Source organism: Vidua chalybeata, chromosome 1 (genome assembly GCF_026979565.1).
Source record: "Vidua chalybeata isolate OUT-0048 chromosome 1, bVidCha1 merged haplotype, whole genome shotgun sequence".
In the NCBI taxonomy this organism is placed as follows: domain Eukaryota; kingdom Metazoa; phylum Chordata; class Aves; order Passeriformes; family Viduidae; genus Vidua; species Vidua chalybeata.
The window spans coordinates 4,364,872-4,386,469 of NC_071530.1; the positions used below are offsets into that span (position 1 = coordinate 4,364,872).

The window sequence follows — 21,598 nt, forward strand, 5'->3', positions numbered from 1 at the left end:
ATTTACACCAGTGGGATTGCACAATCACCCCAGATAAGGGGAATGTAACATGTCAGCAGTGTCCATGTCTTTATCTCTGTAGGAAAGGCATACAGGAACACTCAGATCTCTGTGGCATTGAGAGAAAAAATATCCTTCCCCTGCATTTCATCTGAACATGAGCAGTGAAGAGTGAAGAGTGAGCAGCACTGTTTGACCAACAGCCCCAGAGCTGCTTATCTGCTGCTAAACCAGAGCTGGCACTGCTTTAAATCACACATTTCCCTTTCCCTGACATTTATAATCAATGGAGATAGTTTATGTTTGTGCAGCTTCTTTCATCCCAAGGATTCCTCAGTGTGTTATGGGGCATGATCCAGATGCTGCCCTCCTATTCTGCAAGTACATTCACTCATGAGGCCATCCCAGAATCATGAAATGGTTTGAGTTGGAAGGGACCTTAAAGATGATCTCATTCCAATCCCCAGCCTTATGCAGGGACACCTTCACTATCCCAGGCTGCCCATCCAACCTGGCTTTGGACACTTCCAGGATGGGACATCCACAGCTTCTCTGGGAACCTGTGCCAGGGCCTCCACACCCTCACAGGGAAGAATTTCTTCCTGATACCCCATCTAAACTTGACCTCTGCCCATTTAGTCTTATCCCCTCTTGTCCTAACACTACATGCCCTGGTCAAAAGTCCCTCTTACAGGGTACCTTTGGGGACTGTGGAAGTCCATCTGGGCTTTCTGCCCCGGTGGCTTCTTTATTCATGGATGTACTGGTCAGTGGTGGTGTCCCAAGCCATGATGGAAAGAAGCACAACCATCCCATTTATAGTCCTCTGTTAAAAATGCATCCTAGAGGATGGTTGGAAAGACAGGGATGCCGCAGTGCAAGAAACCTGTGAAAGCATGACTTCTGCAAAGGGCCATATGTGTAGACTTTTAGGGATTGAGTCCACATCATATCTTCAAAAGAGGGCAAATCCATCTCCAAAGGTGACTTACTGAAGGGAAAATAGACTGAACAGAGGTTTGTTTTAAAATCTGAGATCCAGTAAAAACTAGACTCTGAACCTGAGGCTCTCCAACCAAATGTGAGTATCTCAGCTGTAGATGTCTGTCTCTGAGCTTATTTGATAGACCCCACTAGAGTCCAGGAAGACAACCAGGGGTTTTTAGGGCATAGCCCAATAGGGCAAGTGTTGAAAATGTCTACTTCAGGATGAGGTACATTGCTGGACTGTAAAGGGAGTCCAGGATGACTATTCAGAAGTAAATGTCCACCTTGCAGGTGCCTGAAGTTGGGAGAGATGAATCTTACCATGTAGTAGCACCTGTGATCCCAAAACTAAACAAGGGATCTAACCAGAAAACAGGAGTCCTTCTTTCATCTTGGCCAACACCTTTGTGTTCTCTGTCCTACACCTTTCAGAGAAATGGAGAAGAGGTGGCAAACAGCACTGGGCTCTTTGTTGCTTTGGATCCAGGAGAAAAGGCAGTGAAACAGGCCTTACCAGAAAATCCTCTAAAAGTAGCCAAAAGCTTGCTTAGTTTAATTACCAAGGCAGAAGGGGGGGATAGAAATCAGCAAGGGCAGAATGAGGGATTCACACCCAGAAATAACAACCTTGATATTTAGTCCACTGAAAAAAACAGAGTGTGCTGGAGATGGGACGAGAAACAATAATCTTTGAAACACAAGCCATTTTAATGTTTCTTTGGAGATCATAATGAGAACTGTGGAATTACAGGATGAGATGAAAGTTTCTTATTTAGCAAATTAAAGAGAGGTTTTGAGGCTTTCCAAGAGCTTCATCCAGCTTCATAACAGAGTGGACCAAAACTAAGAATCACCCAGACTAACCACAGCTCTAGTCAGAAGAAGAGATCCAAGAATATTCTCTCTGAGCACCTGAGTCACAGTGGATGGGAGTATTTCCACTGACTTCCCTGGGTTTTGGACACATGGGGAGTTTTTTCCCCTTAGACAGACGATCTTAGACCCCTGCCTAAAGCTGCTAATAGAGGCAGTGTTTGCCTGTCTGCATTCCAGGTCTAATGCACATTCCAGCCCGTGCCGAGGACTTTGCCTCACCTCAGATGCACAAGGTCACCTCACCTTTGATCCTCTGCCTCGGTGTCAGGCTATCCGAGGAGGGCTGGGGAATGACTCAGCAGCTCACTGCCCGCTCTGCTTGTCCCTTTAACCGGATTTCTTGCTCCAGTGGAGCTGTTCCCAGCCTGGCTGAAGCTCACATGCCCGATCTTGAAGCGAGCGAGAGCGCAATTATGCAGCAGGTGTAACGCCAGCTCGGGCGTGCGTCAGGCGCCGTGAGCTGGCAAATCATCGCTGGCGCTGCCACGGGGAGAAGAAGAGCATCAGGTAACAACTGTCACATGTCACCTTCACCTGCCCCACCTCAGCAGGAGGAAGGGACAGTGGGCTGGGAACACTGGGGACCTTTGGGACGAGTTTGATGAGTTCTATTGGTGTTGCTGAGCCCCAGCAGCTCCTGGTTGTCCTGAGCTCATGGGACATGTAGCAGAAACATAAGATGGTCAAAAGCCACAAGGTAAGTGATCAGTGGAATGACAGACTGAGGGTAGGGCTTGAGAAGTAGCACACAGACCAGGTTTGTCAACTGCTTCCCCTTGTAGGAAGGGGTCTGGCCATCTGTTTTAGAATCACGGAATGGTTTGGGCTAGAAGGGACCTTTAAAACCATCTAATTCCAACATCCCTGCCATGGGCAGGGACAGCTTCCATTAAGCCAGATTGCTCAAAGCCCCGTCCAACCTGGCCGAAAACACTTCCTGGGATGGGGAATTCACAACTTCTCTGTGCCAGTACTTCACCATCCTCACAGTGAAGAATTTCTTCCTAACATCTTACTTAAATCTCTCCTGTTCCAATTTAAAACAGGTGTGGGTCAACACACAACATGACAGCCCTAGGTGGTCCATGAGAGTGACTTCAGTAGGAATCTTGCCTGGACTCCTGCCTAGCTTCACTCCATATCACTGGCCTCCCACAATCACAACTCATAAAGTCCCACCAACCCCACCACATCACACAGCTCAATTTAAAGCTCCTTAGGACCTGGCTCTGAAGACACCACAAGTACCCCCAACACACCTGCTGCTGAAATGCTCCCTGAATTTCAGCCATCATTTATGTACACTAATTAGTACTGGTTGGAACCCTCGAGAAAAGCATGGATAAATACTAAGAAACTATTTAATGCCCCAAAGCCTAAAACATCTTGGCTTTAGCTAGTTTATGCTGTATCATAGTACCCAACTTGCAGTACAGGGCACAAAAATAGCTTCCAATGATATTATCACTTTGTTCTAATGGGCTAAATTCAGCCCTGAGGGGCTGTAGAAATTAACAGGGTTTGGCCCAACATGTAGTTAATGAGGATGGTCTATTTCAAACCCATAAGGTACCACATTCTGCCACTACAGATTGCCTGGGAATAACTCACCTCTTTAGAGACACTGCATTCACTTGCAGCCCTGGCTATGTTTGCTCTAAATAGAGGCAGCAAAAATAGACATCAAAAACAAAAACATTTCTTTCAGCCTCCAAATGCCTCTGGCTCTGATTTTGATCTTGCATGCAGTAGAAGCTCAAGTGAGTGGAGAGGTTTATTTCTCATTTGTGTCAGTAAAAATGAAATGGGCCCACCATGTTTAACACTGCTTTAGGATGCAGAACATTTAAGACAGTAACTAACAACTTAGAAATTGTTAATCTTGGTCCAACAAAGCTAACCTGTACTTCTTCCAGTCTCTTCCGATGGATAATCTCTTTGCATCTTTTGATTTCTGTACCCACTTAGTTTCTGACTTCCCCTGCCCATACTGCCAGACTCTCCTTGGCAGAAGTCCCTTCTCAAGAACTTCAAAATCAAACTCATCCAGCATCTGATTTCTAGTTCTGCACAGCCCTGTCTTCATCTCTACAGAGTTTGTTCATCTAGCCAGACCAATATGTGTTTACCTGTTGGGAGAAATGCATAAGCATGTTTTCTTGGAGTCTGCACTGCCGCTCCCTCCTCTTGCATCTCAGTCTTAGCCCCCAGCTTGAACTTGACCTTTAAGCCTTTGCTGCTGTTTGTTTGTTTTGAAACAGGGCACAATGACAGAGCCTCAAAATGTACCCTCAATTCCTGTATCCCAGCTCTCCATCATGCCTTATATTTTCTGCAAACACTCTAAAGAAAAAAAAAAGCAGAATTCTCCAGAAAGTACTACATTTCAAATCAAGTGGTGTCAGATCTTCCAAACACTCTTGTCATTTTTAATGTAGATGATTTGTGTAAGAAATCTCTCACCTTCCCTCTCCCTCTTACATCTTATCCCAGCTGTTCTTAGTTGGAGAGGAAGCTGAGGAAGGATCTCCCCTGAATGTCTGTTTTGGCTTCCTCTTGGAGTGGACTAAATTCAACCAGGGGACATTTTATGGTCCAAAAATCACCTGCCACAGTCCAGCTGTGTCAGAGTCCTCCAGCCTCCAGAAAAGGGTGGCTCCATCCAGGCTGCCTATGGGGAAAGATCCCTCAACCATGTGAACTTCCAAACACCAGATGGAGACTGTTTGGGACAGGTCTAGGTGGTCTGGGCCAAAAGTTGTGCCAGGGATAATTCTAACAACAGAAAGCAAATTCTAGGGGCTCAAAATTATTTCAGTATTGTAGATGTATACTTTAAAATCTTCCTATCAGTATATAATGGAAAACCATACTGGATCTTTTTTTTTTCCTGGATTTCTTACTTTTATTTTAAGAGTTGTTCTCCTTTCCACAGAAAGAAAGAGAAGTGTTTACTGCTGGTGAAGGCTGTGCTGAAGAGGAGCACATCATCCACCTCTTTCCTTTGGGATAAGCTTCTGATTTCATTCTTCTATTCATTCAGCTCATAAACTGAGCTCCCCTAATTTGCTGACTTTCAGCAGGACAGACAAGGGTGGGACTTGGGACTGTGAGTGTGGGCTCACATAGACTACAGCTTTGGAGATGAGGGCTTTCCAAGCAGGAGAAAGAGCTCAGTGCCCACCTCCCTCCCAACCCAAAGGTTCTTCCCTGATACAGACAGCACCTCCCAACACCACCCCACGTTCCAGCAAAGATGAATGGGCTGATAACCAGTTTATTATATTTGGTCTTTTACCACATCCAAACACAGTCCATTAATTACTTGGATCACAGAAAATAAAGAGCTGATTTGAGATTCTCGTCTACTTAGTCATTTGTTAACTTCTGATAAAACTGAGCTTTGTCTTCTTATCTCTCTTTGCCAAACAAAGAGGCCAAGGCCAGCAAGTGAACCTCATCTTTCACACTACCCTCCTGCTTCAATCAGTCACATATTGTAGTTGATCATTAAATTTTTTAGATTACTACTTGCCCTCTATTCTAGGATGTAAAAAACATTTGATGCACTAACCAGCTAATAGGAAGGAGGAGGAAATGCAAAGCTCCACTGATATCACATCTTTGTTATCAATTTATTTGGTGTAAAACTGGCAGTAATTTCACAATTTATTTAGTCCCTAACCAGATGGAATAGCTTATCTCTGTGGAATGAAAAGAGTCTTTACCCTCAATATACATCCATTATACCTTATTCCCCAGGGACCATTCTAATACCAAAGTTCCTCACCAAACAAATATCACCATCTTATCTTTTATCATTATGATTTCTGAATCCTCAAAGCTAGTCTTTCTTCAGAGAGTTGTGACACCACTTAGTACATCACACAACTCGGGTTTAAGGCCTAGCCCTTACTCATGGATGCTCTGTGAGTATCCAAACTTTCTCTCAAATACAAACACCATCAGGTTCATTTTTCTGGCCAATGCATCTGTTCACATCTGTCAGGCCTCTCATTTGGAGGATATTGGGACTTTCTTGGGAACAAGATGACGTCTCTAGCCTACACTCTTTGAAGTCACGATTCCTAATTTGTCACCACATCTAAGGGAAAATGGAAATCTTGAAAATTTTGAAAATCAACTTTAGAAACTTCACCATCAATTCTGAAAACCTCAGCTTTGAGCTGATGCCCTAACGGTGGAAAGACCTGACTTCGTTTGGTGGCAGTCGATAAAATTTTGCTCTCATTTCGAACAGCGTAATCTTGCAGCAGATTTAATTAATTACTCCCTGCAACCATTTCCTTTGGCTAAGGGTGGATTTACATGTGTGTAACAGATCATGACCTTTCTCCCACCCACCCCAAAGCTTTGGCAGCACGTGTGTTTATGGCATCGTGCACACATCGCCCTGCAAGACAGGGAGGCAACTCTGGAGAGCGAGTCTTTGCCAACAGCAAAGAACTGGTTGGTTAAAAGGGTGGTTAATGTTCTGACATACTGAGTGGTTAACAACACGTCAAGTGGCTGTGGAGAGAATGCTCGTATTTACTCAGAGGTCAATTATTCACTCATAAATTTATTGGTTTAATTTCCTTGTAGTCTATTTCCTCTATTACATATTCATAATCATCTTCTCATAAGTTCTCCTCCTACAGCTACTAATTATTCTCTATGTTCGCCACACACCCTTTTGTGCCATATAGATGGGGAATATTAATTTCTGTAGAGCAGAGATTTTTTTCTTAATTAAAGCAACGTTCTTTGGAAATAAATGCAACAACCATCAATTAAATTCAACAAATAAGGAAAAGTCATTACACAAAAATGCCAATCAAGATGCTGAGCTGAAATTCAAATGACATCAATCACACTTCTGTCATTCCAAAATGCTGATTTAATCAATGCAAAGTCCACAGGGCTTCAGTAAGGGAACCATTCTCACACATTACTTTTTATTTTTCTGGAAGATGCAGTTACAGCTCTCTACCTGGAGCAATCAAACATCATCTCAGCTACTCTGGGAAAAGGTGTGCAAAAGGTCTGCTCCATGCTCTGGGTGTCTGAGAAATCAACACAGAACACATCTCAGACTCTGCATGGTATCTTCACTCCTCCACATGAACAAGAACAGGTACAAATAACTGAAGTATTTGAAATATTTCACTGAAAATAAGGGCTCATATCTCTGGGGACTCAGAACTATTTATTTCTATGGGAGACAATCAGGTGTCACTCCTTTTTTAATGAGGATCTTCCAATATGCTTGAGCCTTTTAAGGTCTGCAAGGGAATCTTTCTGCATCAACACTTCTCTGTTATATTTAACCAAAGCAGTAAAGAGGGGAAACTAGAAACTAGAACTAGATTAAGAAAAATACTCTGGTGGGTCTTAAAAAATTTAAGGGAACAGGGTAAGAAATTTGCAACTCTGTAACTGGTGATCATGGAGTATTTATTTCATACAGCTACATGTTACATAGGATGGAGCAGTTTCACACGGTCATTCATACTGTATTTACACAGAACAACAAAAAAAACCCATAATGTGCGTCTTGCCAATTGTGTTTGGCCCCGAGCTAGAAAATCTTCTGCAGTAGAGGAGCCTCTTGGTCCAGAGGCTGGATTGTGTCCTGGAGCTATCTCATAGATCTGTTTTCCAGAGTGGTGGCCAGACGCACACAAGTCCCATTAAAATAATTGATTGCTCCGTGAGCTTAATACTTCAATATCCCGGGATCCATAGATTACAGCACGATGCGCTGCGTCGTAATATATGGCAAATTGCACTGGAGTCAGCTGGCACTGGCTGAGCAAAGACCAAAGAGAAGATGGATATCAGAGTCCAGGAAGAGGCACGAGGGATATGTTAGAAGCCAGTAGCCAGCTGTGCAGAGTTTAACCTGTCTACGATATTTCTGTGAGGGCTGCAAGCAGAAAATCCCATCCCATTATCTCCAGAGAGGGAAGAGGGATCATGAAGAGAGAAGGGTGAATTATTAAAGGATAGGCTGAGTATGACTGAGAGCTTATTAAAAGGGGAGGAGGATGGGTAAGTGGAGAAAGAGCTTGCTTGGCTGGTTCTATTAAAATCTAAGGCCACATCCTCTGTGTAAATTAGCATAGCTCCATTGACTCGGGTCGACTGGTTGACTTCTCTGGCTTTATGGCAGTTTACCAGCTGACATTTTAGCCCATTAACTTGAAGCATTGCATGTTTTCCTGGGAGCTTGGTCTTTGTTCTGTCCCCCACTCTTTTTTTTTTTTCCCTGCCAGAACTGACAAAATTCTTCAGCTGAAACATCTGAGGAAAGACATCTCATCAAAGATGGACGTTTCCATGGAAATATGTTTCGGATGAAATTTTTTGAGTCTTTCACAGATAAAATATAAATAACTGGTTGGACAAGTTTTCAATAAATCAAAATAGAAACTTTGCTGGAGAAACTGAAATGTTGTTTGGGTTGCATTTTTCCTGTGTTTTCTCAAATAAAGAACATACAATGCCTGAAGAAAAGAAATGGCCAAAATTAAAATTTGCTGAAAAACTTCCAGGAGGAGATGAAACCCTGTATTGGGTTATTCCCCCACAGATGCCTACATTTATACCCCTGAGGGCAGAAAGAGATGATGAAGAGCTGATGGCAGTGAATGCAAGGCAGAGGAGGGAGAGGGAGAGATAAGCACTCCTGGTTTTTCTCTGGATGAGAGCCTTTTTTTCTCCCTCTTTTCCCTGCTCCTTCCCTTCCCACTCCTTGCAGCTAGTGCATCAAAATGTAATCTGGTGGGAAAAAAAAAAAAAAAAAAACCCAGAGCAAGCTCTGCCTCCCCTGCACCAGACATTGCTGATAGAGAGATCCTCTGACATGGATCCAGAGGGTTTTTTCTTCCTCATTTTGAACCCTGATTCACCCACACAAAGGGACCAACATTTAATCATATGGGGAAATACATTCCAGGGGTGAAACTGCTGGGGCTGTTTCCCAAAATATAATCCTCAGGAAGAAGAACTGGTTATGGGAGATTATGCCATTATGCCCTGGAAACCATTTAAAAAATGAATATGTAAAATAAAATAAGGAGCTTTGTTCAAACACATAGAGGAGTCTGACCACAATGGAAGTTGGTAACTACATCCCTGAGGGTCTCATGGGGAGTGTCATCCCAAGAATATTAGAAGAGTAGGAATGCATTGAGGATCCTGGACATATCATTACAGCTCCACGTGTGCTGGCAGTCCCATACCCCAAAGCAGCACTGGGGAGCCACTCCTGGGGTCTTAACCTGATACGTGCAGTGACAGCCAAGGATGTGATTTGCAATGCTAGGACATTATCAGATATACAAGACTCAGTTGAATATTTCCATGGCTTTACCTTACATCAACTGCCCAGAAAGCTCTCCATTAATGAAATCATAGAGTTATGGAATCATAGAATGGTTTGGGTGGGAAGGGATCTTAAAGACCATCTCATTCCAACCTCCTGCCGTGGGTAGGGACACCTTCTACAAGACCAGTCCAACCTGGCCTCAAATGCTTCCTGTGATGGGGAGTCCACAACTTCTCTGGGCAACCTGTGCCAGGGCCTCACCATCCTCACAGGGAAGAATTTCTTCCTAATATTTAATCTAAACCTGTTCTCTTTGAGTTTAAAATCACTTCCCCTTGCCCCATCACTATCTGCCCATGTAAAAAATGTTCCAACTTAATCAATCCCTGGTTCTGGAAATGAAGCACCAGCTTCCTTGGCACAGCTCAGAATACCAAAAAAAATTAAGATGCCTCTAACGACTGGGGGAGAGAGTTTGAGCTACCAGCTCTTTTGAGAATTTGAATTTGTAGAGGAATACTTGGGGACTGGGTTGCAAATACACTGCTGTATTCCACTTTCCAGCAGCCCGAAGCGTGTTTGGCAATATATGAGAGCTGCTGTTGATGTGAAACACCAGCCAGAACAGGGCCTAATCCTACACATGGATGGATATGGCCAAGCCATTTTACTGCTGTGCATGAGGTTCCATAAAGAAATGTCACTTGTCTTACTTTCCCCACATAAAGAATAGAAGATATGTTTAAGTCAGTGCTTAGCTTTAGGCAGCGCTTAGCTGCTGACCAGCATGGAAATCCCATCTGGAAAAGACATGCAGATTCATCATCACTGCCAAAGTGGTTTTCTACAGCAAGTGCTAATGCAAAATGAGACAAGAACTACTTATTTTGGTGCAGGCAAACTTCAGCTTTTTCTGTGAGCCCGTTGGGTGAGGTCAGCCAGATTTAAAAAAAAAAAAAAAAAAAAAAAGTTTGCTAAACTATAAATACAATTAAAACCAAAGAGGGTGCATTGGGGGTAGGTGTTATTCAGAGCGTTTGAGGGGGTGCCAGAATCTGGCTCTGAATAGTTTTGATTAACAAACCTGGGTCTGAATTGCTGGAGAACTGTTCATTTCGTTAAGCCATTATTCATGGCCTGTGACTGGTCATAAGTAATGTTCTGCATCCTGATGAGAGGATTGAAGCTTACGCTGCCATGATGAATGCCTGACAGCAGATAATGAATAGTGTACTTCCCTCACAATTCACAAGTGCTCCGGGCTTTCTGAATTGTAAACTACCAGGCCAACTCACTGAACAAGTACATTCAAATAACATTCCCAAAAGCAGCAGGATTTCAGCTCTTTCTCTATGGGGTAGAGTTTAATTTACTTAAATCAAAGCAGTATAGGTCAAGCAGGTGTCCTAAGAGCTGCTTGTTGGTTTTGTCTCAGGCCCAGGCACCCTGCAAATAAAACCCAACCCCTGAGCCACAAATCCCTCCTCAGGGAGAGAGCTCGGGGTTCCCCACCAGGTCAAAACCCAACTCTCTCAAAAAGTACCATCCCTCCATGACTCTACCAGTCCCACTTGTAGCTGGAGCTGTTTAAAAACTTGCAAACAACAAACCACATGGTCACATAAATAGCAGCCAATGGAAACCCAAGTAATTCATTTATCAGTATATTGGCCAGCGGACTGTCTTAATTATTTAACTATTCTGGTAAAAGCTAATGCATAAAGAACCTAAACAGTGTGTGGATCTTGCACAGGGCCTTCAGCCAAGGGGAAAATTCAGGCTGTTCAAAGCCTTCCCTGCATGCAAATGGGTTGGAGAATGTTCCTGCTGCATGGAGCTGCTGGATGACTGGCCAGGGGCAAAGCCTTGCAAGGGATGCTTGGACCAACACACTGCCATGCTTTTTTCCAGCTTTATCACAGTCTCTAAACACCAGTTTGACTTGTACCCAAATATATCCCCAACTGAACATAACACAAGTATGCAAGGAAAATATTTCATTTGCTGACCAAAAGGGAAGTGAAATGTAGGATAGCTGTCCTGTGAAGCCTGGAGAAAATCACCTGGGAACATCAAAATGCAGGTGCTGCAGCTGAACACTTGACAGACAGCCATGTGTCGAACACTCTACCCACAGCAAACATGGAAAAAATTGTTTGGCTTGAGATATTTGTACTTCACAGGCTGATCTCTCAACCACGCTGAAGAAGCAATTAATTGAATTAACAGGGCATATCAGTCTCTGGAGCACTCAGCGCTCTGTTGCTGTGACAGGCCTGCTGCCCACACATCTTCATCTGAGAGTGCTGCACCTCTGCTTCCACTCCAGCCCTCCAGCACTTTGCTGTGCATGGCAGCTCTGGCACTCATTAAGTTGGTGGCTTGGGACAGGCTTTAGGTTGGGAATGGCTTCTGTGAGAATCCCAGCTCAGCGGGATCCTGCTGGCATGGCGAATCCAAAAATAAACAAGCGGAGGCTTCCCACTGACCCACTGACCCAGCATGGGTTACGTTTTCACACTTGGCACCTTCCTAACAAACGATTGCTCTGCGGCTGCATGAGGCCATCGTGCACGCTCCGTGAGCCCTTTGTGTCTGCTCACAGCGCCGAGCTCCCGCGTCCCGCTGATCACACAGGGCTTCTCTTCCTGATGGATGGGGGACAGGACCAGGAATGATGGACACTGCCTGTCTTCCAGGAGGGGTACACAATTTATCACACCACAGCCCTTCCTGTGTCTTCACCAGGTTGGTTTTCAAGCTCTTAAAGGGTAGCTTGAGCCTCAGACAGCAGCCTGGGTAGTCCCAACCCTGCCAGAAATTCCCTGTGTAATTGCAGTCGAATTACTCTTTCTATGCTTCAGTTTTCCACAGGAAATTATATTTCCTTTGACACTTAAAACTGTAGATCTTTATGCTGTGGGTCACTTCCTACTACTTTTTGTACAGAACCCAGCACAATGAGACTAGTTTTGACAGGATTACTGAATTATCTTGATCTCACAATCAAATATTTTTATTAAGCTCAATTTCATCCTGGTCGTCCTACATAAGTGCTTCTTCCTGAGGCTTAGACACTTCTGTTATTTGTAGATATTTATCAGGGAACATTTTTCATGGCCTTTTTACTGGAACACAAATTCTACAGTGAAAAGTGGAAGATATTGCTCCAAACTATTGGTGGGTGGCCAGTGCCTCTGGCTTTGGGAATCTCCAGAAAGCAGTCAAGTAGCAGCACCTGTGTTGCTTTACATATTCAGGACAGCAAAGTTATATGGAGCCCTTGGTGCATTCAGAACTGGATTCCTTTTCATTACACTGTCAGTAAAAGAGACAATTGGAGAAGACAAAAATACTATTTCCAAGGACAGCCACAGAGCTCCTTTAAATCATCTCTGCTTTCCCAATATCTAAAGTGCCTTTTCCCAACAAAGGTCACCAGGTTTCTTTGCAGCTCTCCAGCAACCGGCTGCTGAAGACCACCCTACATTTGAAATTCTGAGGGGAAAGACACTAGGATTGAAATGTCAAGATACCTTAGGAGATTTTCTTCAAGGATTTCCTATTTCCTCCTCTTTCAGTAGTCCATTTTCCTTTCCTCTGCCTTACCATTTCCTCCATCTACACTTTCCCCTCATAGCTTGCGTACAGAATTCACAGACGCCTTTCATAGATCTGTCCTCTTTCCTTCACTCAAACCTCCCCACTTTGACTCTGATTTCTCTACTTCCAGCCACACAGACCACACCACACCATGGAAAATGCTCTTTCACATTCCTGACACTCTCAGGTTCCACTAGCAGCCACGTGAATGAAATTTCAATTAGACAAATGGTGCGAGTGGAAGCGTCATAGCTCCAAAGGCTTCAAAGAGTGCCTGTGGTTTCCATGCCAGCATTTTTTGTGGTAGTCACTCACTGCTAGTAGGGTCTAGTAGCAGCCTTAACTTCACCAAGCCACTTCACTTTCCACAGCTGGCCCACAATTTAAAAAGGCCAATGGACTCTTGATGATGATGCAATGATGTGTTCTCAGGTGCTTCTCTAGGCTTGAGGCCAAAAGCTAAGTTACCATTTATGCAATTTGAAATGAAAGGCAGAGAATTAGGCAGTGACTAGAATTTCTCATTGCAATTCTTAATCGTTTTGACTTTATTTTTCCAACAGTCAGCAGGTTTTTCCTGTGAGGAGTCCTTTAAAAAATAAATTAGATGGCTACTTACCATGACTATCAGTTGACTCAGATGACAGGACATTGCACTTACAAGACCTTTCGTGTTCCTCACTCCTCCTTTTCTGTTTCTCAATTAGGCCAGATTCTACTGCCTTTATTCATCCTATTGCTTTATTCCATAGCTCACACTAATGATTTCAGCAGTGACTCCTGGAATAAATTACTGCTCCTGTGTGCCAAGATGACCTGAAGTCCTTGCCGAGGGCTGTTTCAGGCCTTTGTCATGACTTTCTTATCCTGTTTCATCCTCCACAAAGCCAGGACTTTCTCACAGCTCATCAGCTGGTTCCCCTAGAATTGGCAGACAAATACCTTCCCGTGTTTGCTGTGCCTCGTGGGAAACCACAGCTGTGTCACTAACGTGGCATGTATCAACCAGTGCTCTCATTGACTCAGCAGCCCCATCATGTACCTATCAGTAAGAAGGTGTTTGTTGTCCTGTTTTATATGTGACAGTGGTCAATGCCTCACTGAATCAGGTATTACAAGAACATTTCCCACATTCGGGGGATAAAACACACACTTTTAAAAATGGGTACCAGCAGTTGGAATGAGAATGCTGAACATTTAGAAGCATTTAAAAAATATTAACCTCTGAGACTTACCAAAGCATCATGGACCCATCCTATTTTCCTCCATTGAAAGTCCAGTCAATCCCTTTTAAGTGCTGTGAAATCCTCACTGGAGCTGGTGCACAAGGTAGAGTCTAATTACGGAGCCTCCTTTAAATCAGCTGGAATCTTTGTAAGCATAAATCATAGAGCAAAATCAATTGTTTCCTAATCATGTCTCAGAAAGAATTACCAAGAGCATGCACGAAGTCAAATCCCCAAAAGATAGGGAATGCCAGAGTTAAGATGATCATGACCTAGTCTGGAAAGGACAAGCTGCTACACTTGATGCTACGTAGCCTCAGGGGAATGTGCAGTAACTGGTTACCCCAGTGCCTTATAAAATCCACTCTCAGGCTTTCCACGGTTGCTATTAATAGGAGTTATAAACAGCCACGGAACCATAACATGAGATTAGCTGTTGTTATATCTGTTTCACAGATAAACTCTCTGACAACCAGCGAAACTGAAATGGAAACCAAGCCTCTAGAGCTGTATTGGCAGGAATGCTGCAGCAGGATACTGGAGAACAGAGTGCTCACAATAGGTAACCAGATAAGGGCAAAGCCACCTTTTATCCTGCCCCACTCTTGTGCTCAAGTGAAACAGCAGAACAATCAAAAGTGAAGCCCTGCTACTGTTGACATGTGCCACCTCTCATCTCTCACCAACATCAAACGGTTGTAGAATCATGAAAAGGTTCAGGCTGGAAAAGACCTTGAAAAGTCACCTAGTCCAACCCCCTTGCCATGGGCAGGGGCATCTTCAACTAGATCAGGTTGCTCAGAGCCCCATCCAACCTGACCTTGAATGTTTCCAGGGATGGAGCATCCACCACCTCTCTGTAGCATTAATATGGTCTAAGGCTGCAGATAAATAAGTAGTTGCACTGCTTGAAGTTGCTCTTGCCTCCTAAATGGTTGGGTTTTGGCCCTGTGCTATTGCTTCTGGACTTTAAAAGATTCAGAGTAATCTCTGATCTAGTCTAGGACAAATTATTTGGGCTAAAGAATTCAACCTGCTGCCTTCAATCAGCTGGGTTTGACTGAGAGAGAGCTTTGTTACAAATGTTTCTGCCAGCTGAATCCCAGCAGCAGCTCCCCTCCAGCTCTAGAAGGGTGAGGAGCACCTTAGGGCAGCAGAAGACAGTTTAAGCTTGACCAGATGAACTAGAAGATGCAATGAGTACATGAATGGGACTCTTCACCAGCCTTTGACAAGGCTGGAAGATGATTTGGTTGCCTGCCAAAAAAAAAAAAAAAAAAAAAAAAAAAAAAAAAAAAGCAGGCTGCCTTGCAAAGGTGTAGCATTTGCAGTTAGGTAGAACTGGATATGTCACTTGTAGGTCACGTGGTGATGAGCCCTCAGAGCCTTCCAGCTGTGGGTCACCAGCTGAATTCAACCCAGAACCAGAATTACAGCCAGGCATTTTAATTATATGTTTGTTTCCCTCTGGGTCGAACACTTTACAGGCATCATTTCTCCTGGGGGTGTCTGACATCTGGCACAGTCAGGCTTCATCTTAGTTGGGTTCCTTAATCAAAGCTTCTGGATTAGGAGTTCATGGAAATTTGGGATTAAACATTAATTGTTAATGTTAGTAAAAAACTATTCACCTTGTCTTCAGCACTAATTTAGCCCAAGGTACATTTTCTATCATGTGCACAGTAAAAATCCCAGGAGAATAAAAAAGTCACAAGAACTCATAATTTCCAATGTTATTTTTTCCCTAAAAACCTTTATTAGGGAGAAAGAAGAGAGACAATTTCTGTTACAGTACTTGAAAGCCAGTTTCATGACTCTTTCTCAGATTGACAGTAATACTGATTCCACCCAAACAACTCAGCCTGAAACAGACAACTCATAATGTTAAAGTTCAGGACAGTTACAGCTGACTGAAAAAGGGACTCAGAATGGAAATTGTTGTACGACTGCTACGTTATGACTTGCTGCCAGATCTGGAGATAAAACTAAAAGCAGCCAATTCTTCTGATTGATTTGGTTCTCTCTTATCCTTCTGTGGAATGACAATAGCAACACCTAAATGACAACACTGCTTGGAGTTTTCTCGTTTTTTTTTTCCACAGGAATAAATGCACTGTATTTAAAGGCATGAAATCCTCAGAATTCACAGCACTCAGTGAAAGCAAAAGTGATCAAACAAGCACTAGTTTAATACATTCTGATATGCACATATATTCCAACAGGGAATATGCTGTGTTTTACTTGGGTAAAAGCAGGGTCCCAGCACACTTAAGGCTCAACTGTTTTCTCATCAGAATCTCTTCTGTCATAGCAAATAGGTCACTGTGTGGATATCATAGCCACATTTTGAGTAGATTGAGTTAACTTTATGAATGCATCATAAAATGGGAACTTCATAACTTCCTATTGACACTGTTTTACTGTTGCAATTTACCATTCTAATGGCACTATTTAGGAAACAATGACTGAGCTGCAATGAGATAATTAAGGAATAATGTCCATTACTTCAAAGTATACAAAACAGTAAACAGCTGCCAGAAGTGATTAATAGCTGAGGTGAAGTTAAGACATTTAATCAATCTAATAAACCATTTATTGCAAGAATATAGCCGCTTACACTAAGTATGAGACATTTATCTTATTGATACAAACTACAGTATTTTCCTTTCTTTGGGATGTAATATCATGAGACCTTGATTGTTCTCCCATTAAAGTCAAGGATAAAACTCCCATTGTGGGCCCAGGGTCAAGACTTCACAGAGCTGATACCAATGAAAATAAATGCTTCCTTTTAATGTAGAACAGTTCTGCTAAAAACATCCCCCCTCTCCCCCCCAGTATAAAACATCCTGTGGCATTGAGAGAGGGACACATTTTAGTAGCAAGGACAAATGTCAGAAGTCATGATGAAAACCTGGATCTCCTATTAGCTGGTGCTGCAATTCCCTGCTAAGTACTGCTTTGTCTGTACCTCCACCTCTGATCTGTGACAGGGAGATGAAACCATTCCCTTGTTCCATGGGATTATTTAGGATTTAGCTCATGTATCACACAAAGAAACATAGATAGAAGATACTGTACACACTTCAGAGTGTTCCTAAAGTAAAACCAGAAAGGATACAACGTGGATTGCTCTTGATTCTGTAACATCTATCTCATAACTGGCACAGGAATGGGAGTGGTGGGAGTGGGAGAGGCTGATCCCATGGCCAGGGGAAGGGACCTGCTTCTGAGGTTACAGCAGCGCTGCCGGGACAAGAACAGCTTCCATTCTGCTTCCATTCTGCTTCTCGCTGTCCTGCAACAGTATGGACTTTCTACAGCTCCTTGTGTGCTGTCAGAATCTTGCTTTTTTGCTCTCCACCTTAGGCTGGAGGGGTGAGGGAGCTGCATGGCAGCAGCAAAGGGACAAGCATGGGGAGAGACAGCCCCTCCTGGCACATCCTCTCACCCTACTTCCCTCTTTTATATCCCACAAACAGTAGTTCCCCCTCTAAACCGAAGCAAATACCAAATTCCTGATGAAGATGAACACACACTGAGCTGTTGGACTGTAGTTTTACCACATGAGCTGCAGAAACAATCTTACCAGCATTAAAATCACACAGACCACATTAGCTCGAGGTGAACGTTGTATTTGTCAAGCCTTGCAAAACGTGCTTTTCATCAGACAAGATGTTTCTGTCTCCTCATCCCCTGCGTAGGAAAGAGGCATTGGAACACTTGTTCTCCCACCACACATTACAATTTCCCTTTCTCTGCAAAGAATTGGAAGGTGTTCTTAGTGCTGGCTGACTCCTCAACTTGCTCTGAAGCAATTCTTTTGTCTTAATGGTAGCAGGAAGCTTCTTTGGTTTTACCCAAATATAAATATTGATACAGAAACTCATACCAGATAATAACAGAGGTATGAATTTATTGTTTCAGCAAAAGCTCCTATGCAAATTAACCCTCAGATAATTAAAAATGCCTGCAGTGCCTGGGCGGGTAAAAGATCAAGCACTTGCAGGGTTACAACATAACCAGAGCTGTGATAAAGCTGCATAATAGCTCAGGAGCAGCAGCTCCCAGCCTTCACAGGCAGCAGGGCTAATTCCACCAGCCAACATGTACCAACTCCTGTTCCCTTGTGCCTGATCCAGCCTGTGAGGGACTGTTTGTAACTGCAAGACTCTTGTCTGGAGAGGCCAAAGCCAAAGCCAAGGAGCAGGTTGGAACTTGCACAGCTGGATGCCATGCAAGCAGTGGCATCGCGCTCACTCCCCGTGCAAGTGTTTGTCATAAGAGTAGGACAGGAAAACCTAAAATACAAGTCCCAGAAACCTGCAATACAGGTATCTCTGCCTGTACTGCTCTGTAGGGAGTGTTAGTTTTGGAGACAGAAAGCACAGGTAGATTTGGAATGACTTCTTCTACATTGAAAAAAAAAAAGAAAAAACACAGTGATTTGAAGGCTCGCAGCAAAATGTTTAAATCTGTTGACTGCAGGAATGAAACAAGGCCCCCGAGCTGTTAAGTCATTTTCTCCAGAAACTGGATGTGGCACTGCTGCAGAGCAGAAATTCCTCGAGGCTGGGCCCACAGCCTTCTTTCACAGCCAGGAAGAGCTACAACAAAAACAGCTGCTTAAATTGCTGGAATTAAACAAAATGGTCATTTCTGCAACCCAGCTTGGCAGCTGAAAGGAATCACAGAATCCCAGAATGGCTGGGGTTGGAAGGGACCTTAAAGATCACCCCGTTCCAACCCCCTGCCATGGGCAGGGACACCTTCCACTATCCCAGGTTACTCCAAGCCCCGCCCAGCCTGGCCTTGGACACTTCCAGGGATGGGGAGTCAATGCCATGGTTTTGTTACTGTTAGGTAAAATTGTTCATAGATAAATTTATAAATATTTTTTTTAATGCAAATGGTCAGTGGTTTCCTGTTTTAGTGCAAAAAGAAGATAATTGCAACCAACGTTACTAAAATTCATGTTGCCTGGGTCTATACTGGCTACTTAAGGATTTTCCCCATTTATTTAATTAATTATAAAATTATACCTATCTTTAGTGTAGCAGGGTTACAATAGAGGCTTGAATATGCATTAATTTGTTTTTTTCTAGGAGGCAAAGGAGGTTACAATTCTTTATTTATGTTAAATACACCAGCATGCTTTTTTAAAGGTTTCTGTTGGTTTTACACTCTGGCAGCCCCATAAAAGAGCCATTATTTGGGGTGGGTTTCCCCATGTACTTTCCCCACCATCGCGCCCAAGGCCCTGGGTAATGGCAGGTACCGAGGAGGGTGGGAGCAGGACAGGTACACCATAATTTATATCCTCATGCACCAGCAACCAGCAGTGCTGGAAATTCCTGGAGAGCCAGACATGCCTTTCAGGAAAAAGAGGGTATTTGCTGTGAGAGAAGCAGCCAAGCCTGCTATCCGTACCTCTGCAGTACAAGAGGGACATGGAGCTCCTGGGGTGGGGCCAGCAGAGGTTACAAGGAAGATTAATGGACTCTTTTATGAGGAAAAGCTGAGGGAGCTGGGGCTGGTCAGCCTTGAGAGGATGCACTGAGAGGGGCCCTCACCAATGTCTGACAGCATCTGCAGGGACCAGGCCCTGCTCTGGCCCATTCCTCAATGGGCAGGAATGGTCCCAGGAAGTTCCCTCTGGACATGAGGCAGAATTTCTTCTTGTGCAGTCCAGAGAGGCTGTGGAGGTTCCCTCCCTGGGGACATTCCAAAACCATCTGGACACAATCCTGTGCCCTGTGCTCTGGGATGGCCCTGCTGGGGTCCTCTCTGCTGGAGCAGGGACATGGGACCAGATGACCCACTGTGGTCACTTCCAAATGGAGTGACTCTGTGATTTGAGTTACACACTTGCTTCTGAAAAAGACACCTTACAGCCACCTGTAAAAGTACTTCACTCCACACCACTTCTAATCAGATGGTTTACACCTGTTCATGTATCCATTAACATTCAGATCCAGAGAAGGGAATAGAGCTGGGAAGGAGCTGTGGCAACCAGGGGTGGCTGAGGGAGCTGGAAAGGGGCTCAGCCTGGAGAAAAGGGGGATCAGGGGGGACCCTGTGGCTCTGCACAACTCCTGACAGGAGGGGACAGCCGGGGGGTCAGGCTCTGCTCCCAGGGAACAGGGACAGGAGAGGGAACAGCCTCGCATTGTGCCAGGGGAGGTTTCGCTGGGACATTAGGAACAATTCCTTCGCAGAAAAGCAGATTAGACATTAGAGATTAAAAACAGGACGCGCCGGTGAGGTGGTGGAATCACCGTCCCGGGAGGCGTTTGAGGAAAGCCCGCACGTGGCACTCGGTGGCTGACGCCGTGCCGCCGATCCCACAGCTCTTTTCCCACCTCAGCGATTCCGACGCCGTGATTTATTTTTTCCCGCGCAGCCCGAGGCGGGAAATGGCGGCCTGGCCCGGCCCGGCCCGGCCCGCCCCGCGCCCTCACGGCTCCCTGGCCCCGCCCATCCCCGGCCCCACCCCGCTGTGTGGAGCGCGCTGCCCACCGGCCCCGCCCGATCCCGCCCCGGTCCCGCCCCGGTCCCGCCCCGTTGTTTACCGCGCACGGCCGGGCGCTGCCGCTCCCGCCCCTCGCTCCGGACCCGGCGCGGGGCGGGCCGGGCGCGCTCACGGGCTCGGGGCGCGGCGGCGGCAGCGGCGGCAGCGGCGGCGGGCGGGTTGTGGCGCAGCGCGGGGAGCGCGGCTCGGCCCCTTTCCCCTCCCTTCCTCCCCTCGCGCCGCGCTTCCCTCCTCGCCCGCGACCCGGGAACGGGGGGAGGAGGAGGAGGAGGAGGAGGTGGAGGGGGCGGCCCGGCGTCGCTCCGCCGAGCGCTGCCCGCGGGAGGAAGGGGGGCGCGGGGATGAGATAAGCGCGGGGGCGGGCGGCGGGGGGGGGTATGTAGGGGCGGCTCAGGTGGATGCGGGGGGCGGCGTGAGGCCGCGGGGGGAGGCGCGGAGCGGAGGGACGGGGGCTCTTCCCCCGCCTCGGGAGGCGGCGGGGGCTCGGGGGGAAGCGCTCGGCGGGCTTCCCGGAAGGGTGAATTGGATTAATTCTCTTTTTTTAAAGGGGGGGCTTCGCGCTCCTTCCTCCCCCCCCCCCCCCCCCCCCCCTTCGCCGTGCAGAATTGGCGCCGGCAGGAGGCCGCGGTGGCATCGCGTTTGGCGTCATTCCCACCCCCTTCCCCTCGGTTTCGCTCCTGGAGGACTTGCTTGTTGAGGTTTTGGGTTTTTTTTTTTTCAATAGTTTTTATTTTTTTTTTTTTTCCAAATACAAACCTGCGCCTTGATTTTTTTTTTTTTTTAAACAAACAAACAAACCCGCTCCCCCCCCTACCAACCTCCCCCCCCCCCCCCCCCGCCCCGCACACAAGCCTGCCTCTGAGAGGGAAATAGCCAGGTGGAATCTCACTCTGTTTCCATGGACAACCCGTCCATTATCACCCAGGTGACTAACCCCAAAGAGGAGGAGATCCTGTCCTGCACTCAGGATAAAGGTGAGCTGCTTTCTGTCTTTTTCCATGATTTTTTTTTTTTTTCCCTTCTGTTTTAAAATGCGCGTAG

The 21,598-nt window shown here is 45.4% G+C and overlaps 1 protein-coding gene and 2 long non-coding RNA genes across 5 annotated transcripts in view; 2 read left to right on the top strand and 1 right to left on the bottom strand.

Annotated features, from left to right (window-relative positions):
- Positions 1-2,155: 2,155 nt before the first annotated feature.
- Positions 2,156-8,266, top strand: LOC128798818 (uncharacterized). Its single transcript, XR_008434557.1, has 3 exons — positions 2,156-2,370; positions 6,837-7,000; positions 8,142-8,266. It is a non-coding gene; the product is annotated as an uncharacterized LOC128798818 (long non-coding RNA).
- Positions 8,267-15,800: 7,534 nt separating this feature from the next.
- LOC128794340 (uncharacterized) lies at positions 15,801-20,469 on the bottom strand. Its single transcript, XR_008433059.1, has 4 exons — positions 20,388-20,469; positions 17,615-17,721; positions 17,147-17,323; positions 15,801-16,495 (listed from the first exon to the last, which is right to left on the bottom strand). It is a non-coding gene; the product is annotated as an uncharacterized LOC128794340 (long non-coding RNA).
- Positions 20,470-21,153: 684 nt separating this feature from the next.
- CTDSPL (CTD small phosphatase like) overlaps positions 21,154-21,598 on the top strand; it is an 80,393-nt gene continuing 79,948 nt past the window's right edge. For all 3 annotated transcript variants that reach the window (XM_053942384.1, XM_053942392.1, XM_053942399.1), the window contains exon 1: positions 21,154-21,531. In XM_053942384.1, the coding sequence (XP_053798359.1) occupies positions 21,456-21,531 (76 nt within the window). In that variant the 5' untranslated portion in view covers positions 21,154-21,455. The remainder of the gene's footprint in view (positions 21,532-21,598) is intronic.